This window comes from Genypterus blacodes, unplaced genomic scaffold (genome assembly GCF_046128005.1).
Source record: "Genypterus blacodes isolate CSIRO-AG114 ecotype Tasmania unplaced genomic scaffold, CSIRO-AGI_Gbla_v1 ptg000099l_1, whole genome shotgun sequence".
In the NCBI taxonomy this organism is placed as follows: Eukaryota; Metazoa; Chordata; class Actinopteri; order Ophidiiformes; family Ophidiidae; genus Genypterus; species Genypterus blacodes.
Window position 1 is genome coordinate 1,916,232 of NW_027466903.1, and position 20,669 is coordinate 1,936,900.

The 20,669-nt window shown below is 44.0% G+C and overlaps 2 protein-coding genes across 3 annotated transcripts; both read right to left on the reverse strand.

Annotated features, from left to right (window-relative positions):
* Positions 1-6,567: 6,567 nt before the first annotated feature.
* On the reverse strand, positions 6,568-14,007 carry myrfl (myelin regulatory factor like). The gene is made up of 23 exons (XM_076159737.1): positions 13,935-14,007; positions 13,341-13,395; positions 12,831-12,897; positions 12,369-12,658; positions 12,069-12,266; positions 11,653-11,848; positions 11,364-11,440; positions 11,078-11,188; positions 10,792-10,882; positions 10,476-10,676; positions 10,169-10,277; positions 9,980-10,089; positions 9,731-9,876; positions 9,355-9,510; positions 9,192-9,260; positions 8,845-8,891; positions 8,571-8,732; positions 8,396-8,443; positions 8,162-8,246; positions 7,840-7,914; positions 7,622-7,733; positions 7,342-7,413; positions 6,568-7,092 (listed from the first exon to the last, which is right to left on the reverse strand). The coding sequence occupies exons 1-23, from the start codon at positions 14,005-14,007 to the stop codon at positions 7,003-7,005; spliced, it is 2,640 nt and encodes an 879-aa protein (XP_076015852.1). The 3' UTR covers positions 6,568-7,002.
* A 1,729-nt stretch (positions 14,008-15,736) lies between these two features.
* tymp (thymidine phosphorylase) lies at positions 15,737-20,642 on the reverse strand. 2 transcript variants are annotated; one of them, XM_076159872.1, is made up of 10 exons: positions 20,553-20,642; positions 19,067-19,190; positions 18,774-18,976; positions 18,577-18,675; positions 17,731-17,860; positions 17,529-17,647; positions 17,250-17,412; positions 16,747-16,974; positions 16,351-16,491; positions 15,737-16,257 (listed from the first exon to the last, which is right to left on the reverse strand). In XM_076159872.1, the coding sequence occupies exons 2-10, from the start codon at positions 19,182-19,184 to the stop codon at positions 16,121-16,123; spliced, it is 1,338 nt and encodes a 445-aa protein (XP_076015987.1). In that variant the 5' UTR covers positions 19,185-19,190; positions 20,553-20,642; the 3' UTR covers positions 15,737-16,120. The 2 variants fall into 2 exon arrangements, with proteins under 2 accessions (XP_076015987.1, XP_076015986.1); XM_076159871.1 differs by lacking the exon at positions 20,553-20,642 and adding an exon at positions 19,616-19,753.
* Positions 20,643-20,669: the final 27 nt, after the last annotated feature.

The following is a 20,669-nucleotide window of genomic DNA, read 5'->3' on the forward strand; positions in this document are numbered from 1 at the left end:
CGTGACCATCTCCAAGGTCTCCATATGCCTATTGACTACCTCAGAATCTGAGGTGTTGTGCTGTCCTTCCTTAAGACGAATCCTGAGATGTGCCAGGTCCTTCTGAAGAGCCATGTTATTGTCCTTCTGGACCTGGAGGTCAGCAGCAAGTGCCACATTCTTCTGAGTTTCCTCACTGAGCTGACCAGTTATGGTCTCCAATTTCTCTGTTTGCGTGATATTGAGCTCCTTGATCTCTTTGGCCTCAGTTTGAATCTTTTTAACTAGAGTCCTGAGCTCCTGCTGGTATTTCTCCATGTTGGCGCAGTATGTTTGTTTACTCAGGCCTGTGTTCATGTTTTTGTCCTCATCTTCATCATCAGAACTGGACGCGAACAGAGTTTTGGGATCCTCCAACATCCAGCGATCATCCTCAGGAGTATAGTCGGTCAAATCTGGATCAAAGTCCAGAGAGTCTCTGTGCCTCCTTTTCTGGGTTTGTGCTGTAACCACCTCATGCTTCATCTGAGACAAAGGCTCCTTCCCCCTGTGAGCCTGAACCGGCATTCTTTTTTGCTTACTAATACAGCTCTTACTCTTCTCAGGCATAGTGTGATGTTCTCAGTGGTGATCATCGGTGAGAATGTCTTCAATATAAGCTGTCAAACAGCAGCACTGTGTCACATCATATTACACCATGCGTATGCAGCAACCCCCCCCACCCCACCCCACCACGATGTCATGATGTCACCAATAACTATGTCACAGCAATAATTGCACGGTTCCTGTGACCTCATGATGTCTTTCACGATGTCATATACAAAAACACACTCACAATCCAAAGGGGTACAATGTGCTCTGGTTGTATTCCAAAGTTCCGAAGGGAACACTGTAACCTTCCAAAAGAAGAAATTCAGAGCTAAAGAGAAGTCAGTTGTAATACAAAAATCATCATAAACCCTGCAGAGAAAGGCAACATGATTGATCATATTCTACAGAATGAAACCATACAGACACATTATTTGATTTGAGTGATTTAATTTTTCACATTTAAGAGTGTGGGATAAAACCCCAGTACAGGAGGGAAACCATGTGGATCATCTACCTCCAACTTCTTCATCTCTATCTCTTTCCTTTTTGTTTTCATGGCACCATAAAGAATCTGCAGAACCTCTTCCAGCGCGACTTCTTCTTGGCAGCTTTCAGCTCGTCAAGGACATGTTGCATTTGCAAGTTGCAGTTGTTAGCGTCCACCAAATATTTTTGGAGCCTAATGTTCTCGTCCTTCATGACCTGGATCGTTGCTGCTAGGGCCTTCTTTTTCTTAATCTCCTTGCTGAATATAGCAGTAACAGTCTCAGTGGTCTCATTCCTGACATCAACTTCCTCAAAATCTGTGGTCTTGTGCTGAACCTCCTCAAGACAGATCCTGAGATCTTCCATGTCCTTCTGAAGAGCCATATTGTTGTCGCTCTGAACCTGGAGGTCAGCAGCAAGGGACACATTCTTCTGAGTCTGCTCACTGAGTTGACCAGTTATGGTCTCAAACGTCTCTGTTTGCATGATATAGAGCTCCTTGATCTCTTTGGCCTCAGTTTGAATCTTTTTAACTAGAGTCCTGAGCTCCTGCCGGTATTTCTCCATGTTGGCGCAGTATGTTTGTTCATTCAGGCTTGTGTTCATGTTTTTGTTCTCATCTTCATCATCAGAACTGGAAACGAACAGAGTTTTGGGATCCTCCAACATCCAGCCATCATCCTCAGGAGTATAGTCGGTCAAATCTGGATCAAAGTCCAGAGAGTTTCTGTGCCTCCTTTTCTGGGTTTGTGCTGTAACCGCCTCAGGCTTTATCTGAGACAAAGGCTCCTTCCCCTCGTGAGCCTGAGCCACTATTCTTCTCTGCATACTTATACAGCTGTTACTCTTCTCATCCATATTGTGATGTTCTCAGTGGTGATCATCAGTGAAAATGTCCTCAATATAAGCTGTCAAACAGCAGCACTGTATCATATCATATCACACCATACGTAAGCAGCAATCCCCCCTCCCCCACTATGATGTCATGATGTCAACAATCAAATGTCAGCGCAATAATTGCATTTTCCTGTGACCTCATGACATCATTCATGATGTCATACCCAAGGCACTCACGATCAAAAGGGATACAATGAGCTCTGGTTGTATTCCCAAGTTCTGAAGGGAACACTGTAACCTTCCCAAAGATGAAATTCTGGCCTAAAGTGAAGTCAGTTGTAATCCAAACATCATCATAAACCCTGCTGAAAAAGACAACGTGATTGTGGTTATGGGTCACATATTCTACAGAATGGAACCACACAGACAAAACACTATTGATTGATTTAATTTATCACATTTTGGAATGTGGGAGAAAACCTGAGTACAGCGGGAATACCATGTGGATCATCTACCTCCAATTTCTTCATCTCTATCTCTTTCCTTTTTGTTTTCATGGTGCTCCAAAGAATCTGCGGAAGCTCCTCCAGGGTGACTTCGTCTTCTTGGTAGCATTCATCTCTTCAAGGACATATTGCAACTGCATGTCACGGTTGTTGGCATCTGTCAAATATTTCTGAAGTCGATTGTTCTCATCCTTCATGACCTGGATCTTTGTTGCAAGGGCCTTCTTTTTCTTAGTCTCCTTGCTGAACATAGCAGTAACGGTCTCAATCGTCTCCTTATTCCTGATATCGACTTCCTCAAAATCTGTGGTCTTGTCCTGACCCTCCTCAAGACGGATCCTGAGATCTTCAAGGTCCTTCTGAAGAGCCATATTATTGTCCCTCTGGCCCTGGAGGTCAGCATCAAGCACTTCATTTTTCTGAGTCTGCTCACTGAGCTGATTGGTGATGATTTCCAAGGTCTCCTTATGCCTGACATTGACTCCCTCAAACTCTGTGACCCTGTGCAGACTCTCCTCAAGACAGAACAAGAGAGCTTCCACGTCCTTTTGAAGAGCCGTGTTGTTTTCCCCCTGGACTTGGAGGTCAGCAGCAAGGGACACATTCTTCTGAGTCTGCTCACTGAGCTGACCAGTTATGGTCTCCAACTTCTCTGTTTGCGTGATATAGAGCTCCTCAATCTCTTTGGCCTCAGTTTGAATCTTCTTAACTAGAGTCCTGAGCTCCTGCTGGTATTTCTCCATGTTGGCGCAGTATGTTTGTTCATTCAGGCTTGTGTTCATGTTTTTGTCCTCATCTTCATCATCAGAACTGGAAACGAACAGAGTTTTGGGATCCTCCAACATCCAGCGATCATCCTCAGGAGTATAGTCAGTCAAATCTGGATCAAAGTCCAAAGAGTTTCTGCGCCTTCTTTTCTGGGTTTGTGCTGTAACCGTCTCAGGCTTCATCTGAGACAAAGGCTCCTTTCCCTTATGAGCCTGAGCCACCATTCTCCTCTGCTTACTAATACAGCTCTTACTCTTCTCAGGCATAGTGTGATGTTCTCAGTTGTGATCAGTGAAGATGTCTTCAATATAAGTTGTCAAACCGCAACACTTTGTCACATCATATTACACCATGCGTAAGCAGCAACCCCCAATCCCCCACCATGATGTCGTGATGTCAACAATGATAATGTTAGAGCAATAATTGCATGGTTGTTATGACCTCATGACATCATTCATGATGTCATTGCCAAAAACATTACTTCATGCATGTCAGACCAACATTCAATAAATTATTATAAATGCATTTAGTTTGCTGTTTATTGATGATTTCAGAAATCTCAGAAAGATTTTTTTTTTTTAAAGAAAAAACAAAGAAAGATATTTTAAGCAGCACTATGTAATGTTTGGAGCCCTCTATTGTTGTGTACATCCAGTATATAGAATATTACTGTACAGATCATATTTTAGCTTTATGTATATGCCATGTTTAGATGCCTAACAACGGCAATAATTAATAGTGACGAATAGGCCCCACTCCCCTCATCTCTTCTTCTTCCTGCCCCACCTCCTTCCTCTGTGATTGGCAGCCTGGACGGGCAGGCAGTAGATGTGCATGGGAAACTTCCTGAAGTAGCTGCTGACCCACGGCCTGTGGGGACAGGAAGTGACCTCAGTAACAATGTCTCCTGGAGGCCAATCAGGTGGCGCTGTTATTTATCTTTTAATTTTACGGAAAATAAAATTTAAATTTTCTGTAGTCAAACTTGCGTGAACTCATTCCTGATTGGTTTACACATATGTAGGTTAGCTGTATGTACATGTGTGTGTGTTTGTGTGTGTGTGTGTGTGTGTGTGTGTGTGTGTGTGTGTGTGTGTGTGTGTGTGTGTTTGTGTGTTTGTGTGTGTGTGTGTGCTTGTATGTGTACTTTGTGAATCTCTGGTTCAGCCTCAGGTAACTCAGGTTTTCCCATCTCAGTCGGTTCTCCTGCTGGCGGAGGAAATCGGCCTCTTGCAGACGCTCCATGTCCAGACGCAAGGACTCCCTAAGCTCAGCCTCAATCCGACTCAGCTGGAGAACCCCCATTCCTCACACGCACGCAAACACGCACGCACGCACGCAAATACACGCGCACACACAAGAGGGAGTGCTTAGACAGGAGCCAAACCAAAATCAAGACTGAGAGAAAGAAACAGAACTCTAAACAGAACTCTAAACAATCTAGAACAAAGCTATGCAGCCAAAGTGTCTCTGTCCACATTCACACTGTCAGCCCAATTTCTGTATTGTTCCACCCTCTTGTCACTTCCATAGTTAAGACAAATCGTGTTCGTATGATGTATATCTGTAACCTTGTGTTGTCACAGTAAGTAAGTAAATAAATAACTATTACTATAACTATTCCTATAACTATAAATATGTTTATATTGTATATATATTATATATAAGTATATATGAGGTATATATGTACATAAACTACATAGCTTTTACCTCCTCCAGCAAATTTGTGTTGTCCAGCAGTGCCCTCTGCTGCTCATGCAGAGATAGTTCTGCAGGATCAAGCATAGGCATCACATCCTGTCCGCTTGCCCTGGCCACTTCCTGTCTCTCTGCTGTTCGCTTCTGCTGAGGGACAATCGGAGGGAAGACACAACCACTGTGTGGGACAGACACCGAGGGGTTCATAGAGAGAGAGAGAGAGAGAGAGAGAGAGAGAGAGAGAGAGAGAGAGTCCTTGAAGTGTCCCCTTCGTGTTTGTCCTCTCATGTGATATTGGCTCATCAGACCCATTAGATGTCCTGTTACCTGTGCTCTCTGCTGTCTGTCTCCTCCTTAATCTGAGACAGATGTCGAGCGCCCATCATGCCCTGCAGCACCTGGACACACGCACACACACATTATCACTTACCGGGTAATTACATGTCTGAGGACAGAAACTAAGAGCGACACACAGACAGACAGCTCTGTGTCCCCCTGATAGTTTCCATCGGGATAGGAGATGCCTGCTTGTCTAAGTCCAGCCTGACAGATGACACCACCCACACACACAAACACACACATCCAGCTGAGTAGAGTTTAGTTACCAGTATAAGCTTACAGTTTGTGTGTTTGTTTGGTGTAAAATTTCATTTTCATTTTTTCTTTCACGTCAAATATTCATAAAGCTGTTGTCTAATTAAAAGTAAATAACACCAACTACCTGCTTCATTACACTACACCTAACTGAAAAAAATGCACATATACAGACACACAGATCAAGACAGAGAGCGAGACTGACAGAGAGACAGAAACAGAGTGAGACAAACAGAGAAAGAGACAGGCAGACAGGCAGACAGAGAGAGACAGACAGAGAGAGAGAGAGACAGACATGTCTTTGTATCACAACAGAAAAATGTCCAACCGCACATTCACGTTCAGTGACCAAATGACTCAATCAATCAATTAAAAAAAGCTTATGGATGGTTTGTGTCTTTGTTCCATGGACACATGATGCTCAGTCTGCAGGTTCGCCTGCCTCCCTTTTTCACATGTTTCCTTGCGTACGTTTCACAAATGTTCACATTTCCTATTAAACCTTTTGCCTTTGGAAGAGGAATGCTTCTGTTACCATGACAACAGGTCGCAAAAGTTACATCACAAGTTTTATTTTATTTGCCAAATTAGCAGTTACTCACAGAGTGCAGAGCATCCACGTCTGTTGTCTTCATCCCTCTTAGTCGTCTGTGTGTCTTCAATGTGTGTGTGTGTGTGTATGTGTGTGTTGGCTTTTCCACCCTGCAACTGAACCTTCAGACTAATTAGTTTGGAGGAACTGAGGAACTGAATTAGTCATCAGTGTGTGTGTGTGTGTGTGTGTGTGTGTGAGGTCAAAGTTCAGTATCTTTAACTTTTCATGTGCACTCAATCGGCTTTACCTTGCTGGGAATTAAAGCAACAATTCAGTGTCCAAGGAAAGTTGATTCTCACACCTGAACTTACGGGTACTTTAGACTTGGAGACGTTTGCTGTCTCATCCCAGCGGCCCTGTCCCGTTGATGGTAATCATGAACGCCGCTTATCAGATCTTCTCAAACTGTTTTTATCTAATGCAGCTCTTGAATTAAAAATAATTTTTGCAAGATCTTTTTTATTCATTTTCACATTTTTATTTATTATAGTCTATATGAACCTGATCCTTCAGGTTTCAGTCACATTCATACAAAATAAAAGTTACAGTTTAAGAAACAACAACAAACTTTAACTTACTGCATCAGTCAGAAATGATAAACACATCACAACCACACACATATTAATGAATCAATCCTCCAGTTAGTTTGTGCTGCATTATTATCAGGTGCAGGAGGATCAAAGCTTTACTTCACATCATGTTGAGCTCAGAGCAAAGTAAGAAAAAGGGAATTTTGAATTCCGGAAATCATATAAAAGTATTAAATGTTCTTTGAATTCTGATGAAGAATCGAACATCAAAGAAATTACAGTAATTTCAGTTCAGTTTTTATTTAAATGGTAAAATAAAGTGTCTTGTTGAGTGATTTTTGAAGAAGAGGATGTGGACAGGAAGCAAAAACAGGAAGTGATGGTTTGAATTTACTGATGTACTGCCTACATGTGTGTGTCAATCAGTGCACCGTCTGTAGAAGTGGAAGTAGTAGTCGGTGAAGAACGCCCCCGCGTAGTGGTGGTCAGTACTGCAGTCTGCTTGACCCTACAGACAATATCACCAATGAAAACCTTTACCACTCGCAAGCACTCAGAGGCTAGTTTGTTAACACTACTAACTGGCTGTTATTAGCAACATTACCAACCACAAGTAGCCATAAACAAATGTAACTTCCCTTAAATCTGTGAAACAACTGTTTAATCAACTATTATTGGGATTTACTGCTAACAAACATACAAAAGCAGAATTTTATAAGATCATAAAAAGAAAGAAAAGTTGTTTCTTGTCACTTACAGCCACCGTGGAGCGAAAATGATATGAACTGTGATACAAACGAGCTACATGGAGAGGCCACTCATGTTCTCCCTACAGAGACAGTAGAGAGAGAGGGAGAAATTAGTTGAGAGTTTGAGATAAGCACACTTTTTTTTTTACAAATGACAGAAACATTTGTGTGCAAACATTCAGGAAAGTCTGACAAAACAGAAGCTATGCTAGCATGCTAATAGGATTTTTGGACATTGGTGTGTGAACGTCAGTGTTTGCTCATGTGAAGATGCTGAGTCATACTAACCTGTGTGTTAGCGGCGTATCTGCTGCCTGTCACAGTGTTTACATCCAGCAGAGCCGAGCAGGCTACTGACTCATCCAGGTCACACAGGTGGACCACCAGCAGCTCTGTGGAACTTCAAAAAGATCAGATACTTCATCAATATAACTGATCTCACTAAAAACATTCAAAGTATCATCAAGGTTCTAACACGAGTGAAAACATTCACAGTCGGAACTGACTTCATGAGCAGAGTGACCCTCATGTTGACGGGGACATACTGGCTGATGGGAACTCTGTAGGTGAACCTGCTCGGCCTGAAGCAAGCATACACAAACAAACACACAAACACGTTTAGATAGTCAATAGAACTGCAAACCTGCAGTGGTTCTCTAAGTAAACAGTTCTGAAAGAGAAATCTCTAAACAGAGAAGAAAGTGATTGATGGGAATTCCAGGTTCATAACTCTGATTGTCTACTTTGCTGTAGAGCCAGATGGAAAACATTTATTTAAAAAAAACAAAGGACAAAGACACAAACACACTCACTCACTCACTCACTTACCCACAGTCGCCTCTGTCACAATATCTGCTGTCAATCATCTGCTGGTTCTCTTTGATCATGAATGAGTGGATGGTGGTGTTTGTCCCTGTGAGAGAGAGAAGAGAGAGAGAAGAGAGAGAGAGAGAGAGAGAGAGAGAGAGAGAGAGAAAGAGTTGATCATATTGCCATCTGCAGGAATCAGCTGCATAGAGGCATACGTGCGCATGTGTGCCTGTGTGTGAGTGTGTTACTTACAGTCTTGGGCGTGTTTTAGTTTGTCCCACAGTTTGTCTTTGCTTTGGTCTGTGGAGCAAAAACACACAAAACATTTGCAATAAATCTGTCACATGCTAAATGTTGTCACTTTAAGTGAACCTGTGTGCGTGTGTGTGCGCGTGTGTGTGTGTGGATTCCTCCTTGTATTTGTTACCTGTCAGCCTGTCTTCTTCACCTGCTCCCTTTGAGTAAGGTGAGGTGATGCTGGAGTTGGTGCTGCCCCTTGCTGTTGACGGGCAGCAGTACACGTTGTCACAGTACAGCAGTTCACAGAAGTCCACGTCAGGGGGCGTCGGGCTGGGGGGCCCGGGGGGCACTGGAGATGAGGGCAAGGTTATTCTTATTCTTTCTTCATATTTATTTTATGATGATGCTCCCTCAGATCCCACACAGTAATCCTGGTTGCTGTACGTGTAGGTGTTGTGTACCTGTGCTGGTCCACGCTGTGGTCTGCAGAGGCGTCACACTGCTGTTACTGACAGAGAAGAACAACAATCAGCACAAACACGCAAATGCCTTTCACACAAAATTGACTTTGTTCATCTTCACAGACATTATGGCACCCCCCTCAGGCCTCATCATGGCAGTAGCTGCGAATAATCAGTAGCTTCTAGGAGATATTCTGGTTCAAGGTTCTTAATTTGTCACATGCACAGAGATACAAAGTCAAATATGCAGTGACTGTGGGTGGTTGCTACAATGATACTGAATGGTTGACTTGGTATGTGGTGCTGTGTGTGGTTGTTCAAGGGTTTTTTGTTGCTCTGCTGTATACCTGTTCCCGGGGAAGGCAATGTTGTCCTCCTCCAGAGTCACCAGGTACAGAGTGGTGATAGAAATCACACTGCAAAGACACAAACACACTCTATATAGTAAATCATAAAAAACTACTGTTTCCTGTGTTTTTTTGAGCCACAAGAAGTGACATCATATCTCACCAGAAGGCCATCGTGGCCAGCAGGGTGAAGATGCTGGCCTGGAACACTTTATTGTGCAAACAGTGGCTGTATTTCTGACTCCAGCTCTCCTGCTGTTCCTTCTCGCTCTCACATCTGTGCTGACTTTGTGATGACACAATGCTGTGCCTGGGTTTCCTGTTGGAGACAAAGTAAAGCTCTTATTGTAAAATAAAAATGTTGGCACAAATTTAAACTTTATGTACAGTAAAACAATTATTGATGAAAAACCTTCAACATTTATTTGGCAGGGGATTAACTAGCTTCAATGAGTTGATGAATAGATGACAGGATAAGTAGATGAAGAAATTAATGAGTCGATGATTGGATGTTTGGACAAAGAGATGAAGGTGTTTACCCGGTAGAGCGCAGGCTTCCTGTAAAGCTCTTCAGTTTGGCCAGTCTGCGGTTCCAGACCTCCAGCTCATTGATTCGACTCTCCAGGTTGTCTGTGAGCTTGGACAGCTGCTGCACTGCACCCACGTTTTCCATGAAGATCTGTTCCTGAAGGAGGAACACAAAGAGGAGGAGGAGGAGGCTGTCAAACATATCAAATACATCACAAATAAATAATATAATAATATAAAGCCAAGTGAAAGCAGGAAACCTTGTCCAACATAAGGAAGTTCTGAATCTTCTCTCCATCAGAGCAGGTGACGTCACCGACCTCCTTCACCGCAAACGGCAGCAACTCCCTCACTTCCTGAGCGATCACACCTGAAACACGAACCATAACAGCAGTAAAACACATGCTGGTCTGGTGAGTGTAACCTGTCTGATGGGTGTGGCCTGTTACCTGTCTGGTGGGTGTGGTCTATTCCCATGGTAGAAGCAAACTCAGGTTTGTAGTCAAACTCAACAATTTTCATTTGGATAATTCTTTTTAGCTGCTCCTCCGAGTCAACCTGAGACACAGACAGACAGGCAGACAGACAGGCAGGCAGACAGACAGACAGACAGACAGGCAGGCAGGCAGGCAGATTTTGAAAAGTGTATTAGAATTAGCAGATAAAATATGGTTTCATATGAATACGGTTGACTTTCTTTGAACTGTTATTATAATGTCTAAATCCACTGATCGATGATTAATAATTTGTTCTCACCTCCTGTATGTTGTGCTTGGCGCGGCTGTCTGACGGTTGCATGACGGCGCCCATCACTTTGGCGTTGCCGCAGACCACTAGCGCCTCATCGGGAGCGTCTGTGTTGATGCCGACCCGACCATGACACACGATGGCATCCTGCACCGCCCCGCGCTGCCACAAGGCGTCGCCCTCTGTCTCAAACTGACCGGGGTTTGATGCCTGCAGGATAAGCGAGCAGACACGTTTGGACCTGCACGTCATGACTTCAATCACAAATACTTCTTCAAATATTTGATCCATGATGAGCTTCATTTATTGATGTATTGTGTTTTACCCTGACGATGATTCTCTCTGACAGCAGAGCACTGAGGAGGAAACTGTCCTGTCTGACCACTGCGTACAAACCAACAACCATCTGAAAGTACCTAGTCAAACACAGAGACACACACACACGCACACACACACACACACACACACACACACACACACACACACACACACACACAATGTTACACATTACTAGCGAGGTCAGCTCATTTAGCTCCAATCTCTCCCTGTAGTGACATAACCAGCACATGTAACTCTGACATAAACAGTTTACCCTAACCGAAAATACACACCTCTGGTCTGGGTTGGGTTTTCCCTTCTTCCTCATGTTGTTTGCTGTTGTCTCACTGAAGTGTAGTCGGCCCAGCGTGACTTTGGTGATCTTCCCGCCTGACAGATTCACCCTGGTGACCGCAAATCATTTCTATTGATCATTTATGTAAATAAAACATCTGTGGCTCAGGATTCAAAAGAGCAACTTTCATCATCACAGACTGGATGTGTTTTTGTTTTAAGTGTTTTTTCAACACGTCAATCCAAAATGTGGCAAATTCCGTGTATGTTGTCATGGTTACCAACCTGACTGGGTTGAGTGGTCTCTTGCTTCGATCGGGCTGAGACTGCTCGATGGTCACCTGGTGACTGGAGGCTTCCAGCTATGAGGGCAGAAGAAAAACACAACATCACATGCAGCACCCCCTGTTGGCTGTGCAACATTCAGCAATTATTCATTTTTGGACTTCCGCTCATTACACATTCTACTATACAAGGCAAAAACAGGTCCAGGACCACAGCGATGCAGAGTGGATGTTTGAGTGCAATGAGGATTCATCATTAGTCCCAGAGCGAAGTGAAGATTCATACACACCTTGACCCCAAACACTTTGAGCTGGAAATGATCGACTTCCTGTGGCCCACCAGGCATTCGAACGTATTGCGGCTCTGCAGTCACGCCAATGTGAACGGTGACCTGGAAGTGGTTTTTCTTCTGGCAGACAAAGGCCTCGTCTACTGTGGAGAAGGTGAAGCCTTTATCTGTGTCCACATGATACACGGGAGGAGGCCTGAAAAACACCAAACACACATACAAACATATCAACACAGGACAGATTCCACTTACAAACTAAGTAACATGCGTAGCAATGCGACGTCTGTAATGAAAGTGTGTCTTCCCGGCATGACAGTTTTTCACACCACGTCTTCATGCTTGTCCACATAGTGGTGCTGTTGGTGAGTGTTTGTTAGGGTCCCAGGTCTCAGTGGTAGGTGTGGTGCTGGACTCACAGTGTCTGGAAGCTTCCATCACACAACGCTTTCCACTGGCCCGGCCTGTACTGCTCCCAGCTTAGCAGCTGATTGGCTGCCAGCGTCATCCCGCCACACTGAACCTCATCACCATCACAGCAGGATGGGTCGACTCCCTCTGACGGATCCTCAGACTTGGACCTCCTCCTTTTTTTACTGTCTGACTGCTCCGGAGACCTTAAACAGGACAAACGCCCCATTAGTTAATTGCAGTACAAAAATGTGCAAAAACTATAATAATCCTTATAATCCCCACCAGTGAGGGGTAGAGCCACTCACCTGTTTCTGGTAGGCTGCGCGTTAACCTGCAAGCAGCTGCCTGCATTCAGTAAGTGGGTGTGTTCAGGTGAGTGATGCGTCTGCTGGTACAGGGCCGTAGGGTGAGCTGGCGGGGCTGTAGCTGTGGGCGGAGTTCCAGCCTTGATGTAAGTGTTAGTGAGGCCCAAACACTGGAGCTGTTCGTGGGTCAGGAGCTCTGGGTGGACGGGGGCATAGCTTTCATCTTTAAAGCAACAGGACGACAGAGAGGCAGGCCGCGCAGTTTGCTGGAACACTTCCTGGTTTTTCGGCTGGTTGGACCAATGAGGAGTCTCATAGTGAAAATCTGCCAATTACAGAAAGATAATGACCTCTTATTTTGACCGTTTCATTTCCATGTCCCAATACATACAACTGAACTCGCTGTTTTCAATGCTAGTGAAGGTACTGTTTTTTCACAATAAAAGCCTTCCATCAGTTTACAGAACCTGATATCTGAGGAGGCGAGCAGGCCTCTGAGCTGGAGTCAGGAGGAGACTCAGGCAGCATGCTGGGGAAAAAGACAAGACAAAAGATTATATACAAATTATACTCTCCTTGAATACTATTCTATATATTACTAGAAATAAAAACTGATTTAAAAATAGTAATACCATTCTAAAAACATCTAGTATATATACCAGTTTTTCACATTTTGTGTAGTTTACAGATGAATTCATGACATACAACAAACTAAATCTGACTGACACAGACACAGATTTTCCCTATAGCGCCTCCCAGTGCCATAGATCATGTACTTGAATACTGTTTATTTTATTTTCTAAATTCTAATTTGGTTCAGGAGACGTTTACTTGTCTCTCCTTTACCATTTACAATAATCAACATAACAGCAGTGTGTGTTTCCTTTACAACCCCCACTTATCTGATAACTATGTAAGTAGGTCTGAGCATGTGTGTGTGTGTATGTGTGTGTGTGCGTGTGTGTGCCTTACAAACTGCTGGGGTCCAAGTTGTTGCTCAGGTACTGCTCTAGGATCCCATTCTGACCTGCTCGCCCACACACACACGCACACACGCGCACACACACACACACATAAACAGTATTTGTCCTTGACCATAACAACCCGAAGAAGATAAGGAAAGTAGATAGCACCTGCGTGTCTGTGTGTGTGAGTGTGTGTGTGTGTGTCCTGTTAACCCACTGGCAGTAATGAGTGAGTTAAAGATATATGAGATGATTGAACAGTGATCAATTTTCTTACATAACATGAAAAATATTAAATAACAGCAATAATGTTAACTAATCTAAACTAGAATGTGGCGCCACGTTCAGGCTGAATGACATAAGAGTTCACAGAGCTGACTGAGCTCTAAGACACTGTCACAAGAATTGAAAAGAATTCGCAACCACAGAATGAAAAAAATCTGATGAATAAATTAAAAACAAACATTGAAAATTTTTAGTTTCAGTTTGATTCATTGTGTCTCATTAATACAACGATCAGCTGCTTTCAGGAGTTACATCACAGGTGAGTGTATGTGGATTTACAGGTGAATTAGTGGCTGATAAAAGGTGAAAGTCTGACCGCTGAAGAAGTCCTGCAGGGCCTCGGTCTCTCCAAGCACCGGGACCGTCAGCCGCACTCCTCCAGGCTCCATGCTCCCCAGAAGGGAGCGCTCAGGCTGGGCAGGGGGTAGAGTCACACAGGACTCAGCTGCAGGAAACATCATGTGTATGATAAACATTATTGAATTTTATACTAATCTAAACTAATCAGGAAGTAAAATGGAACATATTTAATTGTTTATTAATCCTCTGCAGTGAGGCCTGGTTGGTTGCTTACAGATCCTCTAATACAACATTGTGAGTGTTGGTAAATGATCCATTGAGCTCCCAACCGTCAAAAATTCCAACCTCAAACACCAAAAAACTGTCATGGAATATTCAGATCGGAATTCTTGAATCCACACCTATGAGTTATGTGACTGCCAATAGATGGTGAATGGGAATACATTTCCCAATGCAACATTGTGGATCAAACCTTTAACCCCGTAGTTTAGAAGTAAACTATGTCGTTTGTAACATAATCGGTCTGATTCTGGCCTGATGTTTCTAATATGGTTATGGATAAAATTAGATCCAGATTCAGTAGGAACGTCTATTTCTTTGGCTAAGGTGGAGGTTTTCAATTAGAAACTCTGGAATGCTTTTTAATCAGAATCAACATGGAGCTTTTGGATTTCCGGCCTCAGAGGATTACAGAGAAAAGCAACAGTTAAATTAAAAGCAACGTCAGATTGTAGAGGCTCAACCTGTATATTTCAGTCTCAGGATCTTATTTATGAGACATCTCCGATCTGCCTGAAAAGCTCTTTGTCTACGTCTTCCTCAACACAACAACAGCTGTCACACCTCAGTACCTGCCTGTCCTGTCCAAGATGGCTGCCGCAGATGGATCAGTGTTGATGGAGGCGATCGTCCGAGCTTCTGCTCCTCAGGTACAATCCATGTGTAAGCTCCAGCAGGTTCAGGTCCAGATCCTCTCAGGGTCATAGCTGATCCTGATGGTGGTCCCCTGTGGTGAACCCCGTGGCTCTGTGGTGTCTCTCTCGGCTGTCTCCCGTCTCTGTCTGCTGGACTTTGAGCTTTGAACAGGATGGACGTATAAGACGTTCACGCATTTGACGCAACAGTAAAACACGCCTATGTGTGTGCGTGCGTGTACTTCCAGTAGATGAAAGATTGGTTTATGGCTTGATATGCACACACACACACACACACACACACACACACACACACACACACAGTCGTGTAGATTCTTATGTCTGTTCAGGAAGAGAGGAGGCTCTTTTTGACAGCAGGTGGAGCTCAACTAAAACTTTCATGAATTTATTACATTAATTATGTAATAATCTGGTATTGTCTTGGTAAATGCTGAGATGTTTTAATGTGGTTGATATGTGGCTGTTAGGATGTCGCTACATGTCTTTCTAGGTTGTGGTTAGGTAGTTGCTAGGCTGTTCTGATTGGTTGGCAAGTTGGTTGCTGTCATAATCGGCAGTTGTTTGTAGAGAATTAATTTGATCTTTGGAATAAGTGCTATGGTATTATAGTCAGTGGTTACTGGGACTTTTTAGGCTGTTGCTTTGGGCTGGCTTTAGTTGTTGGAGGTTCCTAAGGTATATACTGTACATATGGTATATATAAAGGTTCTTCACCATCTGTTTCATTCAAATATGGAGTTGCATTAATTTAATTGTTACATTGAAACTCAATTAACCATGTGCCATCATTAAACCTGCAAATGGGAGCAGAGTCCTTGAAGAACAAAGGTCAAACCAATGAAGTTGAGCGGAGCAGTAGACAATGAAATTTCATTCAAAAGAATCACTTTTCACTGAATCTTTATTATTTTATCCTGTTAAACACAACACATTAACAAGTTATTTGAAGACTGACCCACAAACCTGTAAACATCAAACTCCTCAAAACATTTGACTGTAACATGAGTGCAATATGATCACCTTCTCCCAGGATGTGCAGAAGAGACAGCAGACTTTGCATGTAAATGTGCAACGTGTGACGCTACTGGACTGACACCAGGTCAACACAAGCAACACAAGGATGTGATTGGTCAGTCCCTGTCGCCAAGACATGACATATCTCTTGGTCAGTTTTGTATATTGGTTTTGCATTTGCTTTTTCACCAATGAAGGTGTGTGTGTGTGTGTGTGTGTGTGTGTGTGTGTGTGTGTGTGTGTGCGCGCGTCACTAAGGCAGCAGCACCTCCGCCACCAGTGAGTGGTGTGTGATCTGCTCGGGGCCCACCGTCAGAGAGTGCTGCAGAGCATCAAGCTGCTCTGTAGTTGGAGCCCTTTCATCATAGTGCAGCCTCAGCCAGGGAGCACCTGCATGCACGCACACACGCAAACACATGAGTCAGGGTTCATCAAGAGGTCACAGAGGTCAGCAGGCAACACTGTGTAACATCTCGATCTCACCTTTGATCACCTTCTGCCCCAGCGACACCAGTAGCTCTGCCCCCACACTGTGATTGATTGGCTCTCCAGCCTTCACTCGTCCCGTCCCCAATTTATGAAGTACCTCAGCAAGAAGAAGACCGTCCACATCTTGAATGTAGCCTGCAGAGAGAGAGAAAGACAAGGTAGAGAGAGGGAGAGGTAGAGAGAGAGAGAGAGAGAGAGAGAGAGAGAGAGAGAGAGAGAGACAGGGACAGAGACAGAGGGCGAGACAGAGACAGAGAGAGAGGAGAAGAAGGGGAGGAGGGGGAGAGGGGGAGAGAGAGAGAGAGAGAGAGAGAGAGAGAGAGAGAGAGCAAGGGATATTTATAGTATGTACCTGTGTGTATTCGTGCTGTATTTAGTGTGTGTTCTTACCGTCTTTTTGGGTCTTAAGCTCCCTCTGGTGTTTGGCTCTCCTCAGTACACTGTAGTAATCTGAGTGGGCGGAGCACAGAGCCCTCGCTGTCTCTTTGGCCACGCCCTGAGCCTCCATCATGGCCTGGAACTTGGACAGGGCAGCTCCACCAGTCACAGCTTCTGAAATTCGCTTCTTACCCTCTGACTGGTCCGACACCAATCCTGTCATCACCATCAGTATTCCCCCTGTAGGCACAGTGGACTCTCTATCATAAAAATGTCCAAACAAATCAAACCTAGCCGCACTCTTTTCACATCAGAAATCAAAACGTCCATGTTGTTACCTAAATACTCTCTATGGTGGCACATGTCACACTCATAACATTAGTGCGCTAACGTGATTACATTTAGCATGCTAATCTGTAGCTTGTTAAACAGGCTTTACTGCTCAAATCACAGCTGCATGTCCTGTACTGTACTTTTTTGTATCGATTACTGTAGTATGGAGGACAAGGTAGTACCCAGGCTTGAGACCAGGTCCATCAGGTCTTCAGGTCCGTTCCCCTTCAGGCTCTCCAGAGATTCAATCACCTCCAAGCTGTTCCCCACACAGTGTCCAATAGGAGCATTCATTCTGCTAAGCACTGCCCCTGTCCGCATGCCCAGGGCATTCCCTGTGCTCACCTGAAATACCACAAACAGATAAATAAATTTTATAAACCAGTTACTGTGCTTGCTTTTGCATTAGCCACTTGTTTGCAATAGCTTTGCTAGCTCTTTAGCCTTAGCCAGATGCATACCAGCAGCTGTGCTAGCTCCTTAGCACTAGCCAGGTCTTTACACAGAGCAGCTCCCCCAAACTTCACATCCAGCACCAAGGCAGTCAGGGACTCTGCACCTTTCTTTGAGATAATAGAACCTGGACACACAGACACACACACACACAGTGAGAAACAGGAGGTCTGCAGTAGGATGTCAAGTAGTAATATAGAAGTTCCATACCAGCAATCAGTGGTAAACTGTCCACAGTGCTGGTGGCGTCCCTCAGGGCGTACAGGACTCTGTCCGCAGGGACCAATGTCGCAGTCTGACCCACAATGCAACAGCCCACTGTGGACAGGATGGTGTGTATCTGCACAGGATGGTTTATAGACAGTGTCACTTGTTTGTACAGGGGTATTATGGGTAGGCAGGCAGGTCAGTCAGGTGGTTGGTGTTGGTTGGTGTGGTAGTTAGCAGGTAGTAAGTAAGTAAGTAGTAGTAGTAGTAAGCAGGTCATCAATCATAAGACCAACTGAAAGATTGGGCAGTCAGTTGTGTAATTAGTGGGATGGTCAGTAGTTTCAGTCATGGATCCTGTTATCAGATATGTTGGTAAGTCAGTAGTTGAGTTGGTGGGTAGATCAAAGTGGACCATAAAGTAGGTTCAGTAGAATGGTAGCTGGTAACAGGTAGCTGATCTATCGTTCCTCACTGGGTTAGTCAGTTATTTAGTCGGTTGGTCCAGTACAGGGGTGTCGAACTCAAATACACAGTGGGCCAAAACATGAAAACCTACATTTCTGGGCTTCAAAGTCGGCAAATTGCCGGGTAAACTCGACGCTGAGTACATAGAGTTTTTGAGCTCTATACCTGCTGGCCAGCTCTAATAGCCATTTGATATGATCTCACGGGCCAAATATAATTACACTGCGGGCCAGATTTGGCCCGCGGGCCTGAGTTTGACACCCTGGTCTAGTAGATTAGTTAGTAAGATAGACAGTAAGTAGGTTAGCTGATGATTTAGTAGTTGCGTAGAAGTTGATGATTAATGAGTTACTGATAGATGGCCATCAAAGGTCTTTGTACCTGAGCTGTAGATTGTTGGATGTTGTATCCTGGGATTGATTCCAGTTTGTCCAGAGTTCCTCCTGTATGAGCCAAGCCACGCCCACTGATCATAGGAACCTGACCAACCACCAAAGAATGACCAACATTTCTGGGTAAATGAGTTTATGATGGTTGAAGGTGAACAGTACATACAGTGCAATGTATTTCCTGTTTACCTTAAAGCCACAGGCAGCTAGAGCGGGCGCCAACACCAGACTGATTTTATCGCCCACTCCACCTGTTGAGTGTTTGTCGACCACTAGCCCCTTCCACTCCTCTGGCCACAACATCACTTCCCCTGATGTCATCATTTCCCTAGTCAGGGCGGCTATCTCTGTGCCAACCATGTTCTTCTGCCAGATCGCCATCAGCATTGCGCCTAGAACAGGAAGATCATGAGCTCCCTTAGCTTGCCAAGTGTAGAGTGAGCACATTGGGATACAGGCTGAACGTGTGTGTGTGTAAGTACCTATTTGACATTCCTGTATATCATTGTTTGTCACAGCCTGGATGAAGGTTTTGATCTCATCTTCGCTCAGCTTCTCTCCATCTCTCTTCTTCCTGATAAGCTCTGGGATTGATGACATTTTGTCCTGGAAACAAACAGTTCAACATTCAACATCATGTTGTGGTTAATGTTGCATAACTTCCTCTTTGGACCTTAACACTGGCCAAGTCACACCAAATCTATTTCAAGACGTTTTTAAATTGTTGAACTCGCTCCTTTGCTCAGTCATACACATCGTCTTCATCAGACAGCATATGCTCAGATTATAAAGAAGTAAAGCCAAGTGATTTTGTATACTAATGGTTGTTCAGCATGAAAGTGAAAGTGAAAGTCTCTGGGTGTGATTCAGTTCTCAGAGCTAGACTTTGCTGTCTTAGGGTGTGTGTGTGACTGTTAAGCCCTGTAAAGGCTGCATTCCTGTTGAAAACACTGGAAGAAACACAACTTCTGTCTGTCAGTTCAGCCTCAGAGCACCTTACCTATACGGAAGAAAAAGAAGAAGTGTCTCACCTCTGGGAGAGTCTGTGTCGCAGCGACGTGGAGTCAAGTTCTTATTTTCAAGTGAAAAGCGACAAGTGAAAATAGAAAGTGGCTACGTGGCAGCACATCGGCTTATACCATTCTACTTCCCCGCCCCCTCCACACTAAAACCCGCCCTGATGACGTCATCACAGTTATTGTTACACTGAGGTCGTTTGAAGCCACACATGCAACATTTTCATGATTAATGATTAATGTTTTCTATATTATGTGAAACAAAAGAAACAGACAGGTGGAATATTTTGACTCACTCTTTTGGTTTACATGCACATTAAACTCAGTGCTGTGATATTATTGTCCACTGTTTGCATTTATTCATAACACTAACAAGGACACAAACAAACTAGTGGAGTAGAAAGAGGTACCCCATGACACAGAGGGCCAATGGCTGCAACTGGAAGCCACAACATTGCCAACTTCATTCATTGCCAATATAGGTTCTGATATTTATGTTTGTGGTTCTTAAATATCTTTAACTTATTGCTCTGCATTATATTTATCATTGTTTTTGTGCTTTTGTTATCTTTTTAAATCTACTGTGTTGTTGTTTTACTAACAGGAAGGAGCTGCCAGAGGAGACAAAGACACTTGGCACACAAAGTATACATGGCTCACAGAGGGCTGTAGGTGCAAAACCTCACAAACCCAGCCATCACCCACACATGCTCTCACATGCGAGCACTAGACAGTAGACCACACAAACAAGCTCAGAATCAGAACCAAGAACCAGAACTGAACCCTGACACACCAGGCTGACGCAGGAAGACTGAGCCACCATTCGGAATGAATCTGAATCTAATGTCCATCTTTTGTAGAACCACAATAAAACAAAACATCAAATAGGCAAAAATAAGAGAGGACTGCAGCCTGTTTGCCAAATGAAAACACACATAGAAAGTTATTGTACCTGTTCTTGGTGAGATCAGTGAGGTGGTGTGGATCCTGCGGCTCCAGTCATCATAAAGCAGCAGAACAAAGGCATGTTAGCCAATAGGAGAGCAGGGAGGAGTGAACGCCCGACAGC